The 16,679-nt window shown below is 37.2% G+C and overlaps 1 protein-coding gene across 1 annotated transcript in view; it reads right to left on the minus strand.

Moving 5' to 3' along the window:
- The window catches only part of LOC138714609 (tyrosine-protein phosphatase non-receptor type 5-like), a 64,979-nt gene that overhangs the window by 16,738 nt on the left and 31,562 nt on the right, over nucleotides 1–16,679 (minus strand). The window contains exons 3-7 of the mRNA XM_069846633.1: nucleotides 15,765–15,952; nucleotides 11,312–11,673; nucleotides 6,838–7,093; nucleotides 4,432–4,704; nucleotides 2,597–2,727 (exon numbers count right to left, since the gene is read on the minus strand). Coding sequence (XP_069702734.1) covers nucleotides 2,597–2,727; nucleotides 4,432–4,704; nucleotides 6,838–7,093; nucleotides 11,312–11,673; nucleotides 15,765–15,952 — 1,210 coding nt within the window. The remainder of the gene's footprint in view (nucleotides 1–2,596; nucleotides 2,728–4,431; nucleotides 4,705–6,837; nucleotides 7,094–11,311; nucleotides 11,674–15,764; nucleotides 15,953–16,679) is intronic.

Below are 16,679 nucleotides of genomic sequence, written 5' to 3' on the forward strand. Positions count from 1 at the left end.
AAATCCATTATTTCTTATAGGACCTCAACAGAAAAGCTTAATGCTGTAAGATTCAGTAAATACTGAATTGTTTGTTCTGATGGGGCATTATGTTAGTCACAGACTTCAACACTGAAATTAACAGCTGACATGTTATTACATGACACCTCAAGGACAGTGGCTTTACAGAATGTTATAGAATACCGCAATCACGTACAGAAACAGGAAGTTCATTTACATCATGATGAGTGCAAGCAATAAAACCACCACTCTAGCTACAGTCAATGAACTTCATTGATGTTTCAATTCCTTACTTTTCAATAATGAATTATGAAAGCTGTCTGCATGACTAGATGCTTTAGAATGTGCAAATGTTAATCTGTATGAGAAATGTAAGTACATGCCCAAGCAAAAACTAAAATTAGTAGAAATAGATTTACAGTAGAACCTCTTTTCAAAGAATCTTTGAGAGAGAACTTCCCCCCCCCCCTCCCCTTAAATAGGATTTTCCTTAAAAGAGGGTTTACATACAGTGGGAAAAAAAAGCTAAAATAATTAATGCTAACATGTCTTATATACCAAACATTTAAGCCTACAATTATTATTTATACTAAATTTAATTTTCTAACTCTTCAAATGGCGAGACATGAATGAATGTTTTACCATTTGGTTGAACCTGAACCACACTGAAAATTTCTTTTTTTCTTCTTCTCAATAATGAAGCAGTTGGCAAACCACGCTTTCTTACCATACACAATAGTGTTATCTAAGGTTTAGCCTCGACATACCTTATTATTTTCACTTTCTGTCCGATAGTCAATTTCTTCCGCTTAGGAATATAAAGTGTTAAATACTAGGTTACGGTACCTTGATGACTAGTTTCTGCCTGTAGGCTATCCTCAGAACTGGGTGGTCTTGGTCTTTTGATTGCGTTTCCTGTGGGGGTGTGTTTGTGTAGTGTAATGTGCAATCAGAAGGCACGAAGACCATCCAGCTTAAAGGATAGCCCACAGGCAGAAACTAGTCAACAAGGTAATGTAATCTACAATTTTAACACATGAAAGCAATGTAAACTTTATATTCCTAGTGATATAGTGTTAAAAGTTGTGTAATCAAGATGTATATATCTTCTGTTTAGTCGTCATCATAACGATGTATATACAGCATAAACTAACAAAAGAACTTTGAATCAGGATCCACACAACTCGAGAGAACAAAGCAAGAAAGCAACCACTCTGTGAAAGCAAAAAAAAAAGCAAGAGCGTAAAGAATGATAAAGAATAACGCTGACACATGGTGCCGTATTACTATCAATTGAGGTACACTCTAAAATATGCTATCAGTTATTATTGAAAGTCGAGTCGATATTTCGGGCTTCATTATTACAAAATCTATTTCAGAAGTATTTCTTAGAAGAGGGATTTTCCTTAAATCGGGAATTAATTACATTACTCTTATGATAATTTTGCTGGGACTTACAGAATATTCCTTAAAAACGGGTTTTACTGTATTTACTAATGTGAAAATACTCATCTCATCTGCAAGCGCTAGAGAAAATAATATTAGTGAAAATGTATTTGAGTTCATTACCCATTTTATTTTTCAATAGTTTTACTTTAATTTATTACCCATTATGAATTGTCACTCCTTCCATAGTTATACAGTAGAACTTGGTTACAGCGACCTCGTTTTGTGCGACACCTCGCCTATAACATCAAATATTCTGTGGTCTCAACTAATTCCCCATAAGACATATGGTTTCCTACCTTGCTTAATACGACAAACGTATATGCGTCTACCTCGCATATAACGTCATTTTCAACCTCAGTTTGAAATAAGATTTTCTAAGAACCAAAGTATTTTATGAAATATTTTGTTGAAATCTGACCCTGACAAATTCTTTACAGTTTCCTTCTGTTGTATACCTCTGGAATGCAGGCGGATTCCCCACCCCATTGTAACCTGCCCAAATTCATGCGGTATTAGATGATTTTCGACAGGAAGTTTTCACTAAGTGCACGCATTTTAACGCAGTATGGCCACTTAAAGAAGTGAGTGACGCTTTAGAAGTAATTAGAATTATGAACATGTTCTATGAAGCTAGGGAAGGGAGCAGTGAAATTGCAACTGAAATTATAAACATAGAACGTAATTTAGCCCTAGAAAGTGTGTATTGGGCAAGTAGAAGACAACAGAGTAAAATGACATTACTTCACTTCTAAGTAAAGTAGTTTGGTGAGCACTGAACAAACTGTTTTAATACAGAATAATGTATTTATAATTGTAGGCCTACGAGTATTTTATTATGTTCATTGTAGGCTTAAAAGTCAATACATAAATCTAAAATAAGTCTAATTAAGTTTGTTATTTTTCATTTTCCACCTCACTAGATTGATAATGTGAATCTCGGTTACTACAACACTCGTTTATAACAACATAATGTTTAAGGTCCCTTGGATGTCGTTATAACCAAGTTCTACTGTATGTACATTTTCTTCTCAGAGAAAGAATGTTGGAACTCCATAATGAATCCAACCTTCAAGGCACCATTTCTACATTTCATCGGCAATATATGGAGTTCAATCATTACGTTGAAGATAAAGCAATCCATACATACCTAAATTTGTTGGTACGAACTGCTTCCACTTCTCGAGCCATTGCTACGAGTGATCGAGCGCTGGGTGGAGTCTTGTGGTCTGGCCATGTGTCATACCAGAAATGCATCACGCTGTGGCTTTCGGTGCCCATCTACAACAAAATTTATTTGTAAATTTTCCACAGCTCACAGATGTTCAAGAAAGGAACAATCAGTTGTAGGTTTACGGTGGAACAATCCACACCCACTTAGGTCACTCGTATTAGTCCACTGTGCTATGTTTAAGGTTGAATTTTGTCGTGATCGATAGTGGCCGGTCAATTTTGACTGAAGCCCTCTCATTCAGAGACAGCAAAAAAGTACTACAGCTTTGGCGCATCACTCATAGATGGGGATGCCTGGGTGAATGACGTGAAGTCAAGTAATAACAGCAAAACAGTGAAGTGAAAGATAATACATTATTTTGGAACCATAATCGTCTACAAAGCACTCTTGATAGTAGTACTATACCACATATAATATTGAATGGGATTATTGTTAAATACAGTGAAACAGTTAAAAATCTTGGCATTTTTATGGATAGCGATCTAAATTGGAACACTCAAGTAACACACATTTGCAAAAAAATATTTTCTGAACTTCACTCCTTGTTCCATATGAAAGAATTTCTACCACTTACTCTAAAAAAGAATCTTATTCAGACACTTGTAATGCCCCATTTTGATTACTGCGATTCCTTGCTAACTAATGTAAGTTCACTCTTAGCTGAGAGACTACAACGTGTTCATTATGTGTGCATACGATTCATCTGCAATACTCGTAAATTTGACCATATAACACCTTCCCTCCAGTTGCTTTCATGGGTGCGTCTGAAGGAACGAAGAACAATACATTCACTGTCTCTTCTGTTTAGAATCATGCATACTTCTACTCCGAATTATCCGTTATCGCGCTTTCAATTTCTTACAACTCTTCGAAATCGACATCAAGCACTTCTTTCTATCCCTCATCATAGAACGTCTTTATACTCATCTTCCTATACTGTAGAAATACCTCTGGAATTCGTTACCAAATGACGTCAGGGACTGCCGGACTTTATCACAATTCAAAATTAAATTGGAAAATTTTGTCTTAGTTAATGTTTTTAGGCACTGCTAGAAGTATTGATTTGTGTTTTTTTTTTCTTTATTTTTCTTTTTTAATCTAGATTAAAATTGTAAGTTTCTTGTTTATGTTACTTAATTAGTTAGGATACAATTAATTATGATACTTAATCACTCATTTAAAGTTTGTGTGACTGCAACCTGTGTATATTTTGTGTGGCTTTACTTTGTTTATAGTGTTTTTTTTCTCTCTCTCTTTATTTTTTGTGTAGCTTTATTTTGTAAATAGTGTATTTTTTTTCTCTGTTTATTTCTATTATTGTATTTGTATTCCTGGTGTTGTGGAAGAGAAGGCCTGATGGCCTTAACTACACCAGAATAAATAAATACTTTCAGAGTTAGTCTCATATCAATGTAAATATAATACTATAAAGAAAGGAACAATAATTTCATATTTTAACAAACGAAGGAGGCCAATGGCATGGCTCAGTTGGTTAAGGCACTTGCCTGCCGATCTGAAGTTGTATTCGGGTGCGAGTTCGATCCCCGCTTGGGCCGATTACCTAGTTGGATTTTTTCAGAGGTTTTCCCCAACCGTAAGGTTAATGTCAGGTAATCTATGGCGAATCCTCGGCCTCATCTCGCTATCACCAATCTCACCGACACTAAATAACCTAGTAGTTGATACAGCATCGTTAAATAACCAACTTAAAAAAAAGAACAAACAAAGTGAATCATGCCTTGTGTACTCACCTGAACTAACAGTTCCCGTATTGTGTAGCCGTCCCTGTGTGTAAGACTCTTCACGGTGACCACGACGTCGCCGTAGCTTGCAGTGTCATCACTGATTCCTGGCTCACCATGTGGAAAATAGGCTTCGCATTTAGGTCGACCTTTCTCCCACAGCTTGGTGATCATCACGATGGCAGGAGGCTTTTCAGCCCACACCATTGCCCAGAAGTCAGATACGGTGTGGGGCAAAGGTCCCTGAGTTGCAATATAGGCTTTCTCTTCTCCATCATAGCCCTGTAAAACATGTACTTCAGATTACAAAGACATAATTGATATCTTGTTATCTGAAGTGTTCTATCAGTGAGAATGTGTGTTGTGTCAGTGAAGTCTATTGTGTAAGTGAAGTGTGTTGGTGTCAGTGAAGTGGCTGTGCAAAGTATTTGAACAGTGAAATGGTTAAAAGTGTTAGTGAAATCAGGTAGAATCAGTGCAGTGAGTGAGTTGACAGCAAAATAAGTGTAGTGCCGAAAGGTACTTGTGTAGGTATGAACCTGTCACACTCGTGGGTCTTAGTTCGAACTTAGGGTTAAGATACAAATTAGATTTACTTTAAATGTTATTTTAAGTGACCATGCTTCATTTAATTTAGGATGCTCCTTATTATTATTATTATTACTATTATGGGCGGCCGGGTAGCTCAGTTGGTAGAGCAGCTGGCTACGGACTGGAAGATCCGGGGTTCGATTCCAGGTGGTGACAGGATTTTTTCTCGTTGCCAAACTTTCAGAACGGCCCCAAGGTTCACTCAGCCTCCTATAAAATTGAGTACCGGGTCTTTCCCGGGGGTAAAAAGGCGGTCAGAGCATGGTGCCGACCACACCACCTCATTCTAGTGCTGAGGTCATAGAAAGCATGGGGCTCTACCTCCATGCCCCCCCAAGTGCCTTCATGGCATGTTACGGGGATACCTTTACCTTTTTTACTATTACTATTATTATTATTATTATTAATTATTGTTTTTTATTAGTTGTGTTTATTATTGTCATTACTGAGTGTAATTAGTTGCCATTGCCACCGGGTATATACCCATTTGCAGTGTGAATAAATACATACATACATAATTTATATTTAAAGTGGGACAAATCAGCACCATATACTACTTAAAAATAAAAGCAAACAACATTCTATGTACCTACAACAAAACAAAAAGTTATAAATGAATTACTAGTCTAGGAAGCTTGTGTCACAAAGGCATATCAAGTTTTTCTCATCATAATTACATTTAGTGTCATTCAAGGACATAAGACTGTTCTGTTGGGCAGCTTTGAATTTCCACGAATTTCAAAGTGGTCTCCACCTTAACTTATTTTCAAGCAAAATTGATTTAGAATACATAATAGTACGTTATGCAACGAGCCTATAATGGTAGTAATTAAGACGCGAGGATGTTTATGAAACAAGCGCAAGCGAGTTTCATATTTTCATACGAGCATCTTAATTACCATTATAGGCAAGTTTCATACGACTTTTTATGCTCGACCATATTTCTAACTTGAAATTATTCCTAAGTATTCATGTTGTTATGTGAGTGAGTGCAATAGCCTACCTCGTAAATTGTGAGATGGGCGCAGACGCGAAAGTATTGATTTTTTCCGGGAAACGAATATCGATGACCTTGATATAATCTAGAGAGTAAGATAAACATTAATCTTGATATAACCTTGAAATTGAATTCGACATTGAAAAACGAGATGACAAATTTAATTTATTTGAATATTATTTACAATTAACGCTAATTATTATAGTAACAGAACATAACCTTCTGCGACAGTATTGGATTTCCAGCTTCCGTGAAGTTTCCCTCGTCTTTCGATTGCATATCCGAGAATAATCGAAAACCTGAATAGGTGTACTTTAATGACATGCATTAAAGGACTGCTACCAGGTGTATAATTACTACATTTCGGCATGGTCGAGCATAAATGAAGTTTCATATCTCCCGGGATTTAAAATGCAATTGTATAAAGTGTAAAAACCAGTAAATGAAAAACGTATATCCAAAACAAATGAACACGAAAAGTACTCGTATAAGAATTTTGCTGGAACCTCAGGGAGAAGTTGGAGGGAACAATAAGTGTGAAAAACTCATAACTGCGAAACTTATAAAGTTTTACTGTATCAGAAAAGAATATGAAGAGTAAGTACAGGGGAAAAACCCTATGTCACGTTTCACTGTTTTTACAGGAGAACAAGTTAAAAGTTTCAAGACCCACACACAATATGATTACACTGACAGCTAAATTTCTAAGCGAGATGAGTTGAGCATTCATATAGTCCTCTCCCCTTCCTTCCTTTACAGTACAATATTAATGAAACTGTAAATTTTCACTTTTCTTTCTGGATTTTATCGTGAAACATTTCACTCACTCTGACATAGTTGGCATTTATGTATCCTGCCAGGAGATCCTCATTCCCAACCGGCAGCCTGACCCTTGACCTCTCGTTGGGCAAGATGGAACGGTAACGGTTCTTAGTACCGCTTCCAGCGACTTCTGCCTTCTCCGGGTGATTTGACGGCAAATCCCAGAATTCTTGATGGAGTGCTCGAGCGTCACGTAGGCAAGAACGCAGTTGGCCCCGACTCAGAACATTGCCGGCAGAGAGCAGGTATTCTTCAGTTGTGCTGCAATTCAGCACATCAAGTATTAATTCAACTTCTGAACAATGAAACTGCATAGAGTAATGCTACGATACAAAGCCAGAGCTGCACAGCTTTGATATTCCCATGCAGTCAGATCTAATTTCTTACAGAAAGCAATCTACTAGAAGAGTCTTATATCGATGGCCCAGTTCAAAAGGGAAACAAGAAAAGATTTAAAGTTTTGAGAAACCTGAATTTTAAAGCTTCATGTTAATCTGAAAAATTCAATTAACACCAGTGGCATAGCGTCAATGTAAGCTAAAAAGCTAAGCTTCCCCAGTTAATAATAATTTCATAATAAACCTGCAGTCTATGACAAAATTATTTATTAATTTTAATAGAATTTATATTTATGCGTTAAATATTGTGATGCAGCAGCTCAGGATGATTTGTGATGCAGCAGTAAACAAGAAGCCTGCACACACCAGCTTCCAAGCAGACTGGTTTCTTACACCCATTCTTCTGTGTAACCCACCCCACAGATTTTCCATCCCTTTCTAACTAAACTACCCTGGTCGCAAGCTCACAAGAAGCTAGCTTTAACATTGAAAATAAGTAGTTTCCAAGTTATCCCTTTTCGTCAGTTGTGTTCAGTTGAAGTGTTAGTGTGCATTGTGGCTGATATAATAAATAATGAGTGAAGTAACAGTTCCTGACATTAATTTACTTGAATTTTTTAGGACAATGCTATTATCAAGACTGACTTACGAACAAAAGTGAGATCTAAAAAACAAATGACCGACTCCCTTGCTGTCAATGAAGGACACAACCAAAAGACAGACGCATACTTACGTAATGATACTAATACTGCATCTATTGACTGTTAATATTGTGATTTCTCTAAGTATGACAGGGAGTGAGCTAATGTTATACGTATACGTGTCTATTTGTTAGAGATATGTGTAAACCGTGAAATCATATTTTACTACGTACCATTTGAGGTCATGCCTTATTGGTGTTACTTATGAGGTTCCAACCAATCTTCGACTCCTGACTTGACAATGACTACTATTTATTTTAAGACTATATTTTTGTAATACGTTTTCTCATATTGCATGAAAGACAACTTGAATTAGCTTCCCCTGCTCAAAATTTCATGCTACGCCACTGATTAACACACTCTAGTAACTTATACTATATACATATACATAGGACATCATTAACCACTTCTCTGATTAACCCGAGTTAACTCGGGTTGCTAACTTTCGTCAAAATTTATTAACCCGAGTTAACTCTTGAGTCCCATTTTCGCTGCTAAGGATTATATCCCGAATATACATGTTTCCATCATTTCATTAACCTTTTCCTGACTAGATGGCTACAGAAGTTAGTGATATTGCTACATCTGGTGGTGGGATTCCTACGTTTGGTATACGATATATGAAGGCACCCTTTGACTATCGAATGGTGGTAATTCGTAAGATTTTCGAAAAATACACCCCAAATATCCTATCACTCAAGGCAGGATGACCAGGAAAATCACCCAACCCACTTCGGGTTACAGGTAGACATTCTCCAGAAGTTATTCCACGAACTCTGAAGAAGAACAACCCAACCAGACAGGATTTCATGTGTAGTATTGTGAGAGACTCAAAATACAAACAAATTCGACACAAGAGCAGATACTACTGTCCGGAATGCAATGTGCCACTGTGCGTAATACCCTGCTTTCGAGTCTATCACACGACAAGCAACATTTAACGCCTTGATAACAGCACTGGCATTGTACCTCATAAATTAATCCATAAAGAAAATATAAGTTGGTAAATAGTTGAGGAGAAAATCAAAGTGGGACAACTACCAGAGCTGGAATCAAGGTGCACGAGATAACTGGGGATAATAATTCAGGTATGAATGTATGTTTATTTTATAGTGATTTTTTTAGGTATGTAAGAAAATTAGTGATGTACAGTGATTCTGTAATATTAAATGACCTCTATACAAAAATATAAAAAAAAAATATGATTCTCTTTTTCACAAAATCGGTAAAATATATAGTAAGGGAAGAGGTTAACAGAATTTGGGGTAATTTGAACGATCCTTTGATTTTTCATAGCAACATAAAGCTTTCAAATGCAGGTTTCGCAAAACTTTAAATTTTGAATTGTTTCCCTTTTAAACTGGGCCGTCGATATGTAACAATCACTTAAGAAGATAAATCCTATTTAATTTAAAGATAACTTATATATAGGAAATGTCTTTTTTAAACAAAACTTCGAAAGTTTCCATTTTGAAAATTTCTTCCAGCAAATCAAACATCAGCTTAATGTGGATTAAGGTTGTAATACATAATGAAATTTATAAAGAAGTATGTTCAAATAGGTAACAGGGATGTCAGTTGTTGTATGAAGGTGAAGAAGATTTTAAAACTAAATTTAAACAGTACGTAACATTTTAGTGGTTTTAACACTGCTGTATGACAAGAAAAGTTGGACTCAGGAAACAAGATTAAACGGTTTGAAGGGGTGAGAGTGATACAGTCCTAAGCCACACAGGCAAAATTTATAGGAGAGCGTGTTAAAGGTTTAAAGTCCAATGCTATTAGGTGTGGTACCATAATGTTTTCGGTGTATACTTACGTCATTTGTTGAGTAATTTTTTATAATATTTTAATAGTAGCTTCCTCATATGTGTAAGAAATGAACTCGCACAAAAGAATATTTTCGTTAAAAGTGAGGCTTTGGACTATCTCATTCTCACCCCTTCATTTTTCACACATTTGGACGATTTTGTTAGGTAACTAAAGGAATGAAAATGTTTTAGACAAAATGAAGTTTGAACGTTTACACTGGATGCTGTCAGAATCACAAATTTAAATGCAAATCCTATGTCATAAAACTAGAAAGATGGAATGACAACATATGACGATGACAGTAGTGGTGGTGGTGATGATCAGAGTGCTGCATTGGAGTTAAATCGCTCGCTTGAACTCGGTCGAGTGTCGCACCCTCGAGTGAGATACAATCAGTCGTGATACGCTCGTAATAAATAGAAGCACAGTACAAGGTCATCTCACCGACATGTCTTATCTTGTATGGAAGGCGACAGATAAGATACACATATGTTTTGCTCGCACAGTAAAAATAAGGCTTTATTTTCTGCGTTTATGACAAACGTTTAATGGAACGTACCAAAACAGGAACATGAAGTTATAAATAAAATAGTATGAAAAACTTAGATGTACAAATTATTATTGCTAATTAATAATTATTCAATATTTGATTTACCACATATCGTCCCTCCTTTGGCAAACTAGCAAAAGTGAAAATAAGCGCCCCTGAACTTAAGGTCTATATTGTACTAAGTACAATATAGACCTTAAGTGCAGGGGCGCTTATTTTCACTTTCGCTAGTTTGCCAGAGGAGGGACGATATATAATGTGATAGGTCCATACATAGTGTTCCGCCTATATACTGCGACAATGTAGAAACGTTTTACAAAATATTATTCATATAGCAGTAGATTAATAACAATATTAGTACAGAGATAACGTCACAGAAAATATAATAAAACGAATAATCATGCTGCACAACTGTTACAGACGCAAAGATTGATACACTAATTATTAGAGGAGATTATTATTATTATTATTATTATTATTATTATTATTATTATTATTACTAGAAAACTTGATACAGTTCTTGCATTATCGTGATCGTGTTCTCCGTTTATAATAATTACATTTACATCCAATAACATCTATCAGATGTGGCAAAAACAAAATCACTCCTGTGTGGGGGGGAGGGACATTTACCTACAACATTTATATTACATTTTAAAGCAAGTTTTGTAGTTGTACTATGGAGAGGTTAGTTAAACACTGCAAAGTTTTGAAATGATAAACATCTATGATGTTACTACACAGTTCATCACTGTAACAAGAACGAATGTCTAACACTCGGCTTATACCGTTCGAGGATTTATCGCTCGTGACAATTTTACCCATCATGCATGTGCGCTACCTATCGGATTATGCTATGAACTACTTGGCGCTCGAGCGAAAACGTCCGATGCAGACCTATGGTGGTGATGATTATGATGATTGTGAATACTGTAGTGGTTGTAATGGTAATGTTGGTTGGGCTTATAATGACGAAGCTCGGAGTGGTGGTTGTAGTTGTAATCATAGAAGACATTTGGTGATTGTGAAAATGTCGGAGATGTGGCGATGATCTTCACACCTCAGACTGAATACATACCACTCCCTGGTAGGCGTCACAACAGTCGCCAGGTTCTCCTGGCTCCCAGGATGCAGATCTATTGTGAGGCTCGCGCTGGACCCTCGTCGCTCCAACAGTCCTTTCGCCTTTATTCTTATGGGCTCGGCCTTCTTGCCTTCCGTTGCCGACATCACCTCCGGCAGGATGGCATGCTCCGGCTGCTGCGGCTGCACACCTGAAGAATCTACAGATTCCAGCGGGGGCTTCATGACTGGATGGAAGATCCACTGTGCCTCAACTCCAGTGCCTGTAGGTGTGCAGGACTTGGTGGTCACACTCGATGGCTCCACATTCTTCAGCTTGGATGATGACAACATCTGATTTTTCAGCCATAGCAGAATCTGTAACAATCGAATCTTCCTTTAACATTATGTACGGGCTATTCCATATGAAATCGATCAGTAAAAAAACCTCGCATTTTTTTATAATCTAATTTTTTCCCCTATTTATACAGGGACATCATTTTATTTTTACCAACATTTTTAATATTAACCTGTCTATACCTTTAGAGAACCGGAAACACCGCTTGCTCCCCCCTCCAAGACTGGAGTTCGATGATACTGGCATAAAACACAAATCACTCTACTAGGTATAGGAAGGAAGAAAAGTAGTTCATCCATTTACGTAAACTAGGAAATATCGCGATTTTGAGTTTGATCATTTTCATTAGGTTTTTCTTTAATCAAAGTACAGTACTATATTAAGAATAAGTGTTTTTACTCACGAAGTGAGTTATCCATGCGAACGTATTCATTATGCAGTGTATATTATACTGTCTACAGCACATTAGCGTACAATATAGAGAAAGAAGTTAAATTGAAAAATAATCATAATATGAATATTTAAACACAAGTTTGAAAATGGTGGCCGTTCATTTCGATACAGGCTTCAGTTCTTTTGTGCATATTATCGCACTATGGACTATTGCATCTGATTCCAATTGCCAGTTTCGTCCTTCATACTAGTAACTCATGTTGAAATAATTCTGTACCTACTCTACATACTGTAAATTCAATCTTCACTTCTGCCCGACCCGCACAGATAAAATTACTCAGACATGCTATCTACTCTCCGTCCAAGTGGTTATGCCGCAGGATTGTAGAAAGGGAGGAAATCACGTGACAGTTAATTACTTAACGAGGCCCTTTTATTTAAGTTAAATTAAACAGTTGTATAATATTACGTAAACTTCCAATTCCTAAGAGAAATTAATGTTTTCAGAAAAGAGCTAAGACAGCCCAGCTATTACAGAGGGGCGAGCAGAAGCAGGTGGGGGAAATCGGGATGCGACGTAGGCAAACGGACAGTACCTGTGCGAAAATATGATTCAATATTGAAAGCTCTTTCGTCACTGGAAAACGCGAACATATTTCTGGAACGTACTATACTCAGTAACTCAGTACTGCTTACTATCTGCGGTCTTGGTTCTGTGTGGAGTTGGAACTTCCTTAGTAGAAGGGGTAGGAGTGAAGTACATTCAAAAACTCAGGTACAATAAAAATTGAAGTAAAAATAAAATGATGTCCCTGTACAAGGTGCTGAGGAGAGTGCATTTCAAAAATATACTATCGAAAGTCAAACGGTTTTCGCATTATTGAGCGACAAATTTAGCGTATTTTATAAAAATAAGCCTCTTTAAACGCTTTCAAGGTTTTCCCCAGCAGCAGATTGGGATCAATTCCTTCTTTGATGTAGCAAATATTGTTAATGTTGCACTGTTATTTGCTGATAGAAACAAATTATATTATTACTGTTATTAGCAGCAGCAAACCAATAATTCCCCTTTGTATAATCTTTTAATCCATGGCGCTACAGCCCTTTAAGTGTCCAGACCGACCAGCCGGCCTCACATTCACATGCCGAAGCAGGGGTGGACAATTATCCAACCAGAATGGAGGTAACGTGTGGTTAGCACAATGATTCCCCCAGCCATTATAGCTGGCTTTCGCAACCAGATTTCGCTCCCTATTGTAGCTCCCCAAGGGCATCACGATGCTGGGTGGGCACCAGTCCCATACACTGGTCGAAATTTCATGAGAAAATTTCTTTCCCCATGAGGACTCGATCCAGTGCGCATTCTGTAACGTGAGTCCTAGGCAGGATGCCTTAGACCAGGCATGTCAAAACCCTGCACGTTGTGCACTGGTCTCTGTGCGATGTGCAGTTCCTATTCCCCTACCTGGAGGGAGTGAATCGGCTTGGAGGGGAACGCGACAGGGCTGTACATTACCTGCAATACCAGAACAGCTTTGGTTTCAGTAACACAGATCAGTATGGGTGCTCACTGAACTGTGATTGTAAATGCGTTATGAAAAATAAAGTGAGGAGTCCATAGATATAATGAAGAAGGGAAATCACGAATCATATAACGTAACTGTTATGATGTTTTCCTCCGCTAACAGTAATTATTTTAAAATGAAAGGCTTTCATCATATCATGTGGACCTAATAGTGATGTGAGAATTTAAATCAGATTACTAAAGTTCTCAAAATATGATATTCGCCTGCTCTTATTTCTTAATTAGTACTCTCACGGCAAGACAAACATGACAATGATGTTGTTTTGGAGTCTGTACTAACACAGCCATCAATGGTTAGACGACTTACAAGTTTTATTTGATAAGCTGATAAGTGATGAGAATATTGAGTGAAGAATACATGTGAGGGTCTTGAGGTTGTAAGGGAAGGAAGAAAGCAACTATTTGTAAGGTGGAAAAATTTTCTGGGAAAATAATACATAATGGCGAATTTTCCATCCCACGTTACTATATTATCTTAATATACTTACGTTAATAAATCTTTAAACCTGACATAAAGAAAATGTCCTCACTTCACAGCTTGTGAAGTACTAACTCAATTCAGTAATGCTCCCAACTTGCTGATACTTGCTCTCAACGTTTTCCAAATAAACTATATATATAAATTTAAATTCAAGCTTAATTTATCCACTTTATGAATAATAATGTGAATTTATATTAATATACAACAAGGAAATGATTCCAGTGTAAAAGCCTCAAATGTCCTATTGCATGTAATTGGGAGTAAAATATTTTCTTTAACATTTGTGCACCAATGGTCCCAATAATGCTTGAGGAACAATGAAAGAGTATTACTTTGAAATAATGAGTACCTACTACGTAAAATGAAATACTGTGTTCGTTTTTTGTTGTTTCGAAATTATTGTAATATTTATATTTTCTTCAAATACTGGACAGCCTACATATCAAGTAAATAAATGATTCTTTACAAACGACTGATATGTGAATTGTAAGTGGGTAAGTCTATTGTTTCTAGTGTTACAATGTTCGAAGGAAGTTATTTGACAACAGACTGAAAGCAAGAGGACCCAGAAAAAAGCCATTTCTCAACAAAGGGCAACGAGAAAATCGTGTAAATTGGTGCAAAAATCATCAATCATGGACCAATGATGGCTGGGCGAAAGTGATATGGAACGATGAAACAAGGATTTCTATATTTGAAAGTGATGGAGGCAAATACATTCGCCGCCGAAATGGATACGCTTTGAATCCTGAGTGCCTAATCGAACAGTCCTCGCAGAAATACTAAGTCCACTGCTGTGTAGAACTTCCTGTATCTCTTTAGAAGATTTCCTTCGATCTTTGAATGCTAATCGAGAAATCTGCCTCACATCTCTTGGACTTACTTTAGGTTTTCTACCAGCCATAGGTGCTGTTTTACAAGATTTAGTGGATTTGTACCTCTGCCGTACCTTCTGGATGCCAGACACTGTAGCACCATTACCAAGTTTTCTTGCAATTTTCTTGATTGTGGAGCCTTCTTCTCGAAGTGTGACTGCCCTAGAAGGTGTTCAGTCCTTTCGTGGAGCCATTGTGATAAAATGATCAATAAAGTTTTTTGTAAAGCAATCAGGTGTCCACCTAACGAAATCTTAAGTGAGACTAATGACAGAAACAACTTAATAATGTCCATATTTTATGCTAACAGTGCTCAAGAATGCTTCTACTGATCAACAATAATCTTAAAATCAAAAATGGACTAGTTTTTATTACAGTAAATAATGGAAAATTATAATGAAATCTGAAATTAATATTTAGATCTTAAATGACAAGAACATAATTTCCCACAATTATTTATTGTTAAAATATTCAGGATCTAATATAACACCTTTATTATAACCCCGTAATTAACGAATCAGTCACGAATAACATTTTCAATTGTACAAATCTGTGAATCAATGCAGAAGTTATAATAATTCAGTACAAAAACAAAAAGTTTCCAGAATTATGGCCACCAGTGTAGATTCTTGTACATCCCTCCCGCTAAGAACTGGTAAGAGCAATCTGCACAGACCGGCGTTCCGTGCACATAACTGCACTTTCAGTGTCTGATTTGTGACATGCCTGCCTTAGACCACGACGCCACGGCACGAGATTCGCCTTTGTATAACTCACCACAAATATCACAGCCAGAACTCCAAGACCAGCGAACAGAACCACGAGCACTGGAAGCTGCCAGTCGGCCCAGCAGCCTGTATTCCACGTCACCACAACTTCATCCTGTCTTGCCCCATTCAACGGCCTCCTTGAAGGCATAGCAACAGTGTCCACTTCCCTGTTTGGTGCCATGTCTGCTGCATCATCTGCAAGCAATAACCAATTGGTATAATAACATGAAAACATTAATTGTATTTTTATTTTATTGGGTTATTTTACGAGGCTGTATCAACATCTGAGGTTATTTAGTGTCTGAATGGAATGAAGGTGATAATGCCGGTGAAATGAGTCCAGGATCCAGCACCAAAAGTTACCCAGCATTTGCTCGTATTGGGTTGAGGGAAAACTCCGGAAAAAAACTCAACCAGGTAACTTGCCCCGACTGGGATTCGAAGCCGGGCCACCTGGTTTCCTGGCCAGACGTGCTGACCGTTACTCCACAGGTGTGGACAATTAATTGTAAGTCAGTAAACCTACACAAATTCCAAAACTCTCGACAGGCAAAATATTTTGAAGGTAGTGTAAGAGATGCACTATCACAGCTCATACAGACTGGTGCAAATGGGAAGTACAAGGGAACCTCAAGGGGAAAAAATGGAACTCTCTGCATCATAATCCACAGTTAATTCCCGATTTACCACGAAAATCGTCTGTAGTTGCATTTAGATTGGCAACAGGCCATGATTGTTTGGCCAAACACCTGCATAGAATTGGAATATATCAGTGCCCTAACTGCCCATTGTGGAACTCAAACCAAGAAATGGATTCGGAACACCTAAAAATCTGTGCTTCAGTGGCTGGCCACGATAATATCTTTGAAAAATATTGGAGTGCAAGAGGTCAAATGACTTTATTGTCAAACGCCTGGCATTA

Source organism: Periplaneta americana, chromosome 15, assembly GCF_040183065.1.
Source record: "Periplaneta americana isolate PAMFEO1 chromosome 15, P.americana_PAMFEO1_priV1, whole genome shotgun sequence".
NCBI classification, from domain to species: Eukaryota; Metazoa; Arthropoda; class Insecta; order Blattodea; family Blattidae; genus Periplaneta; species Periplaneta americana.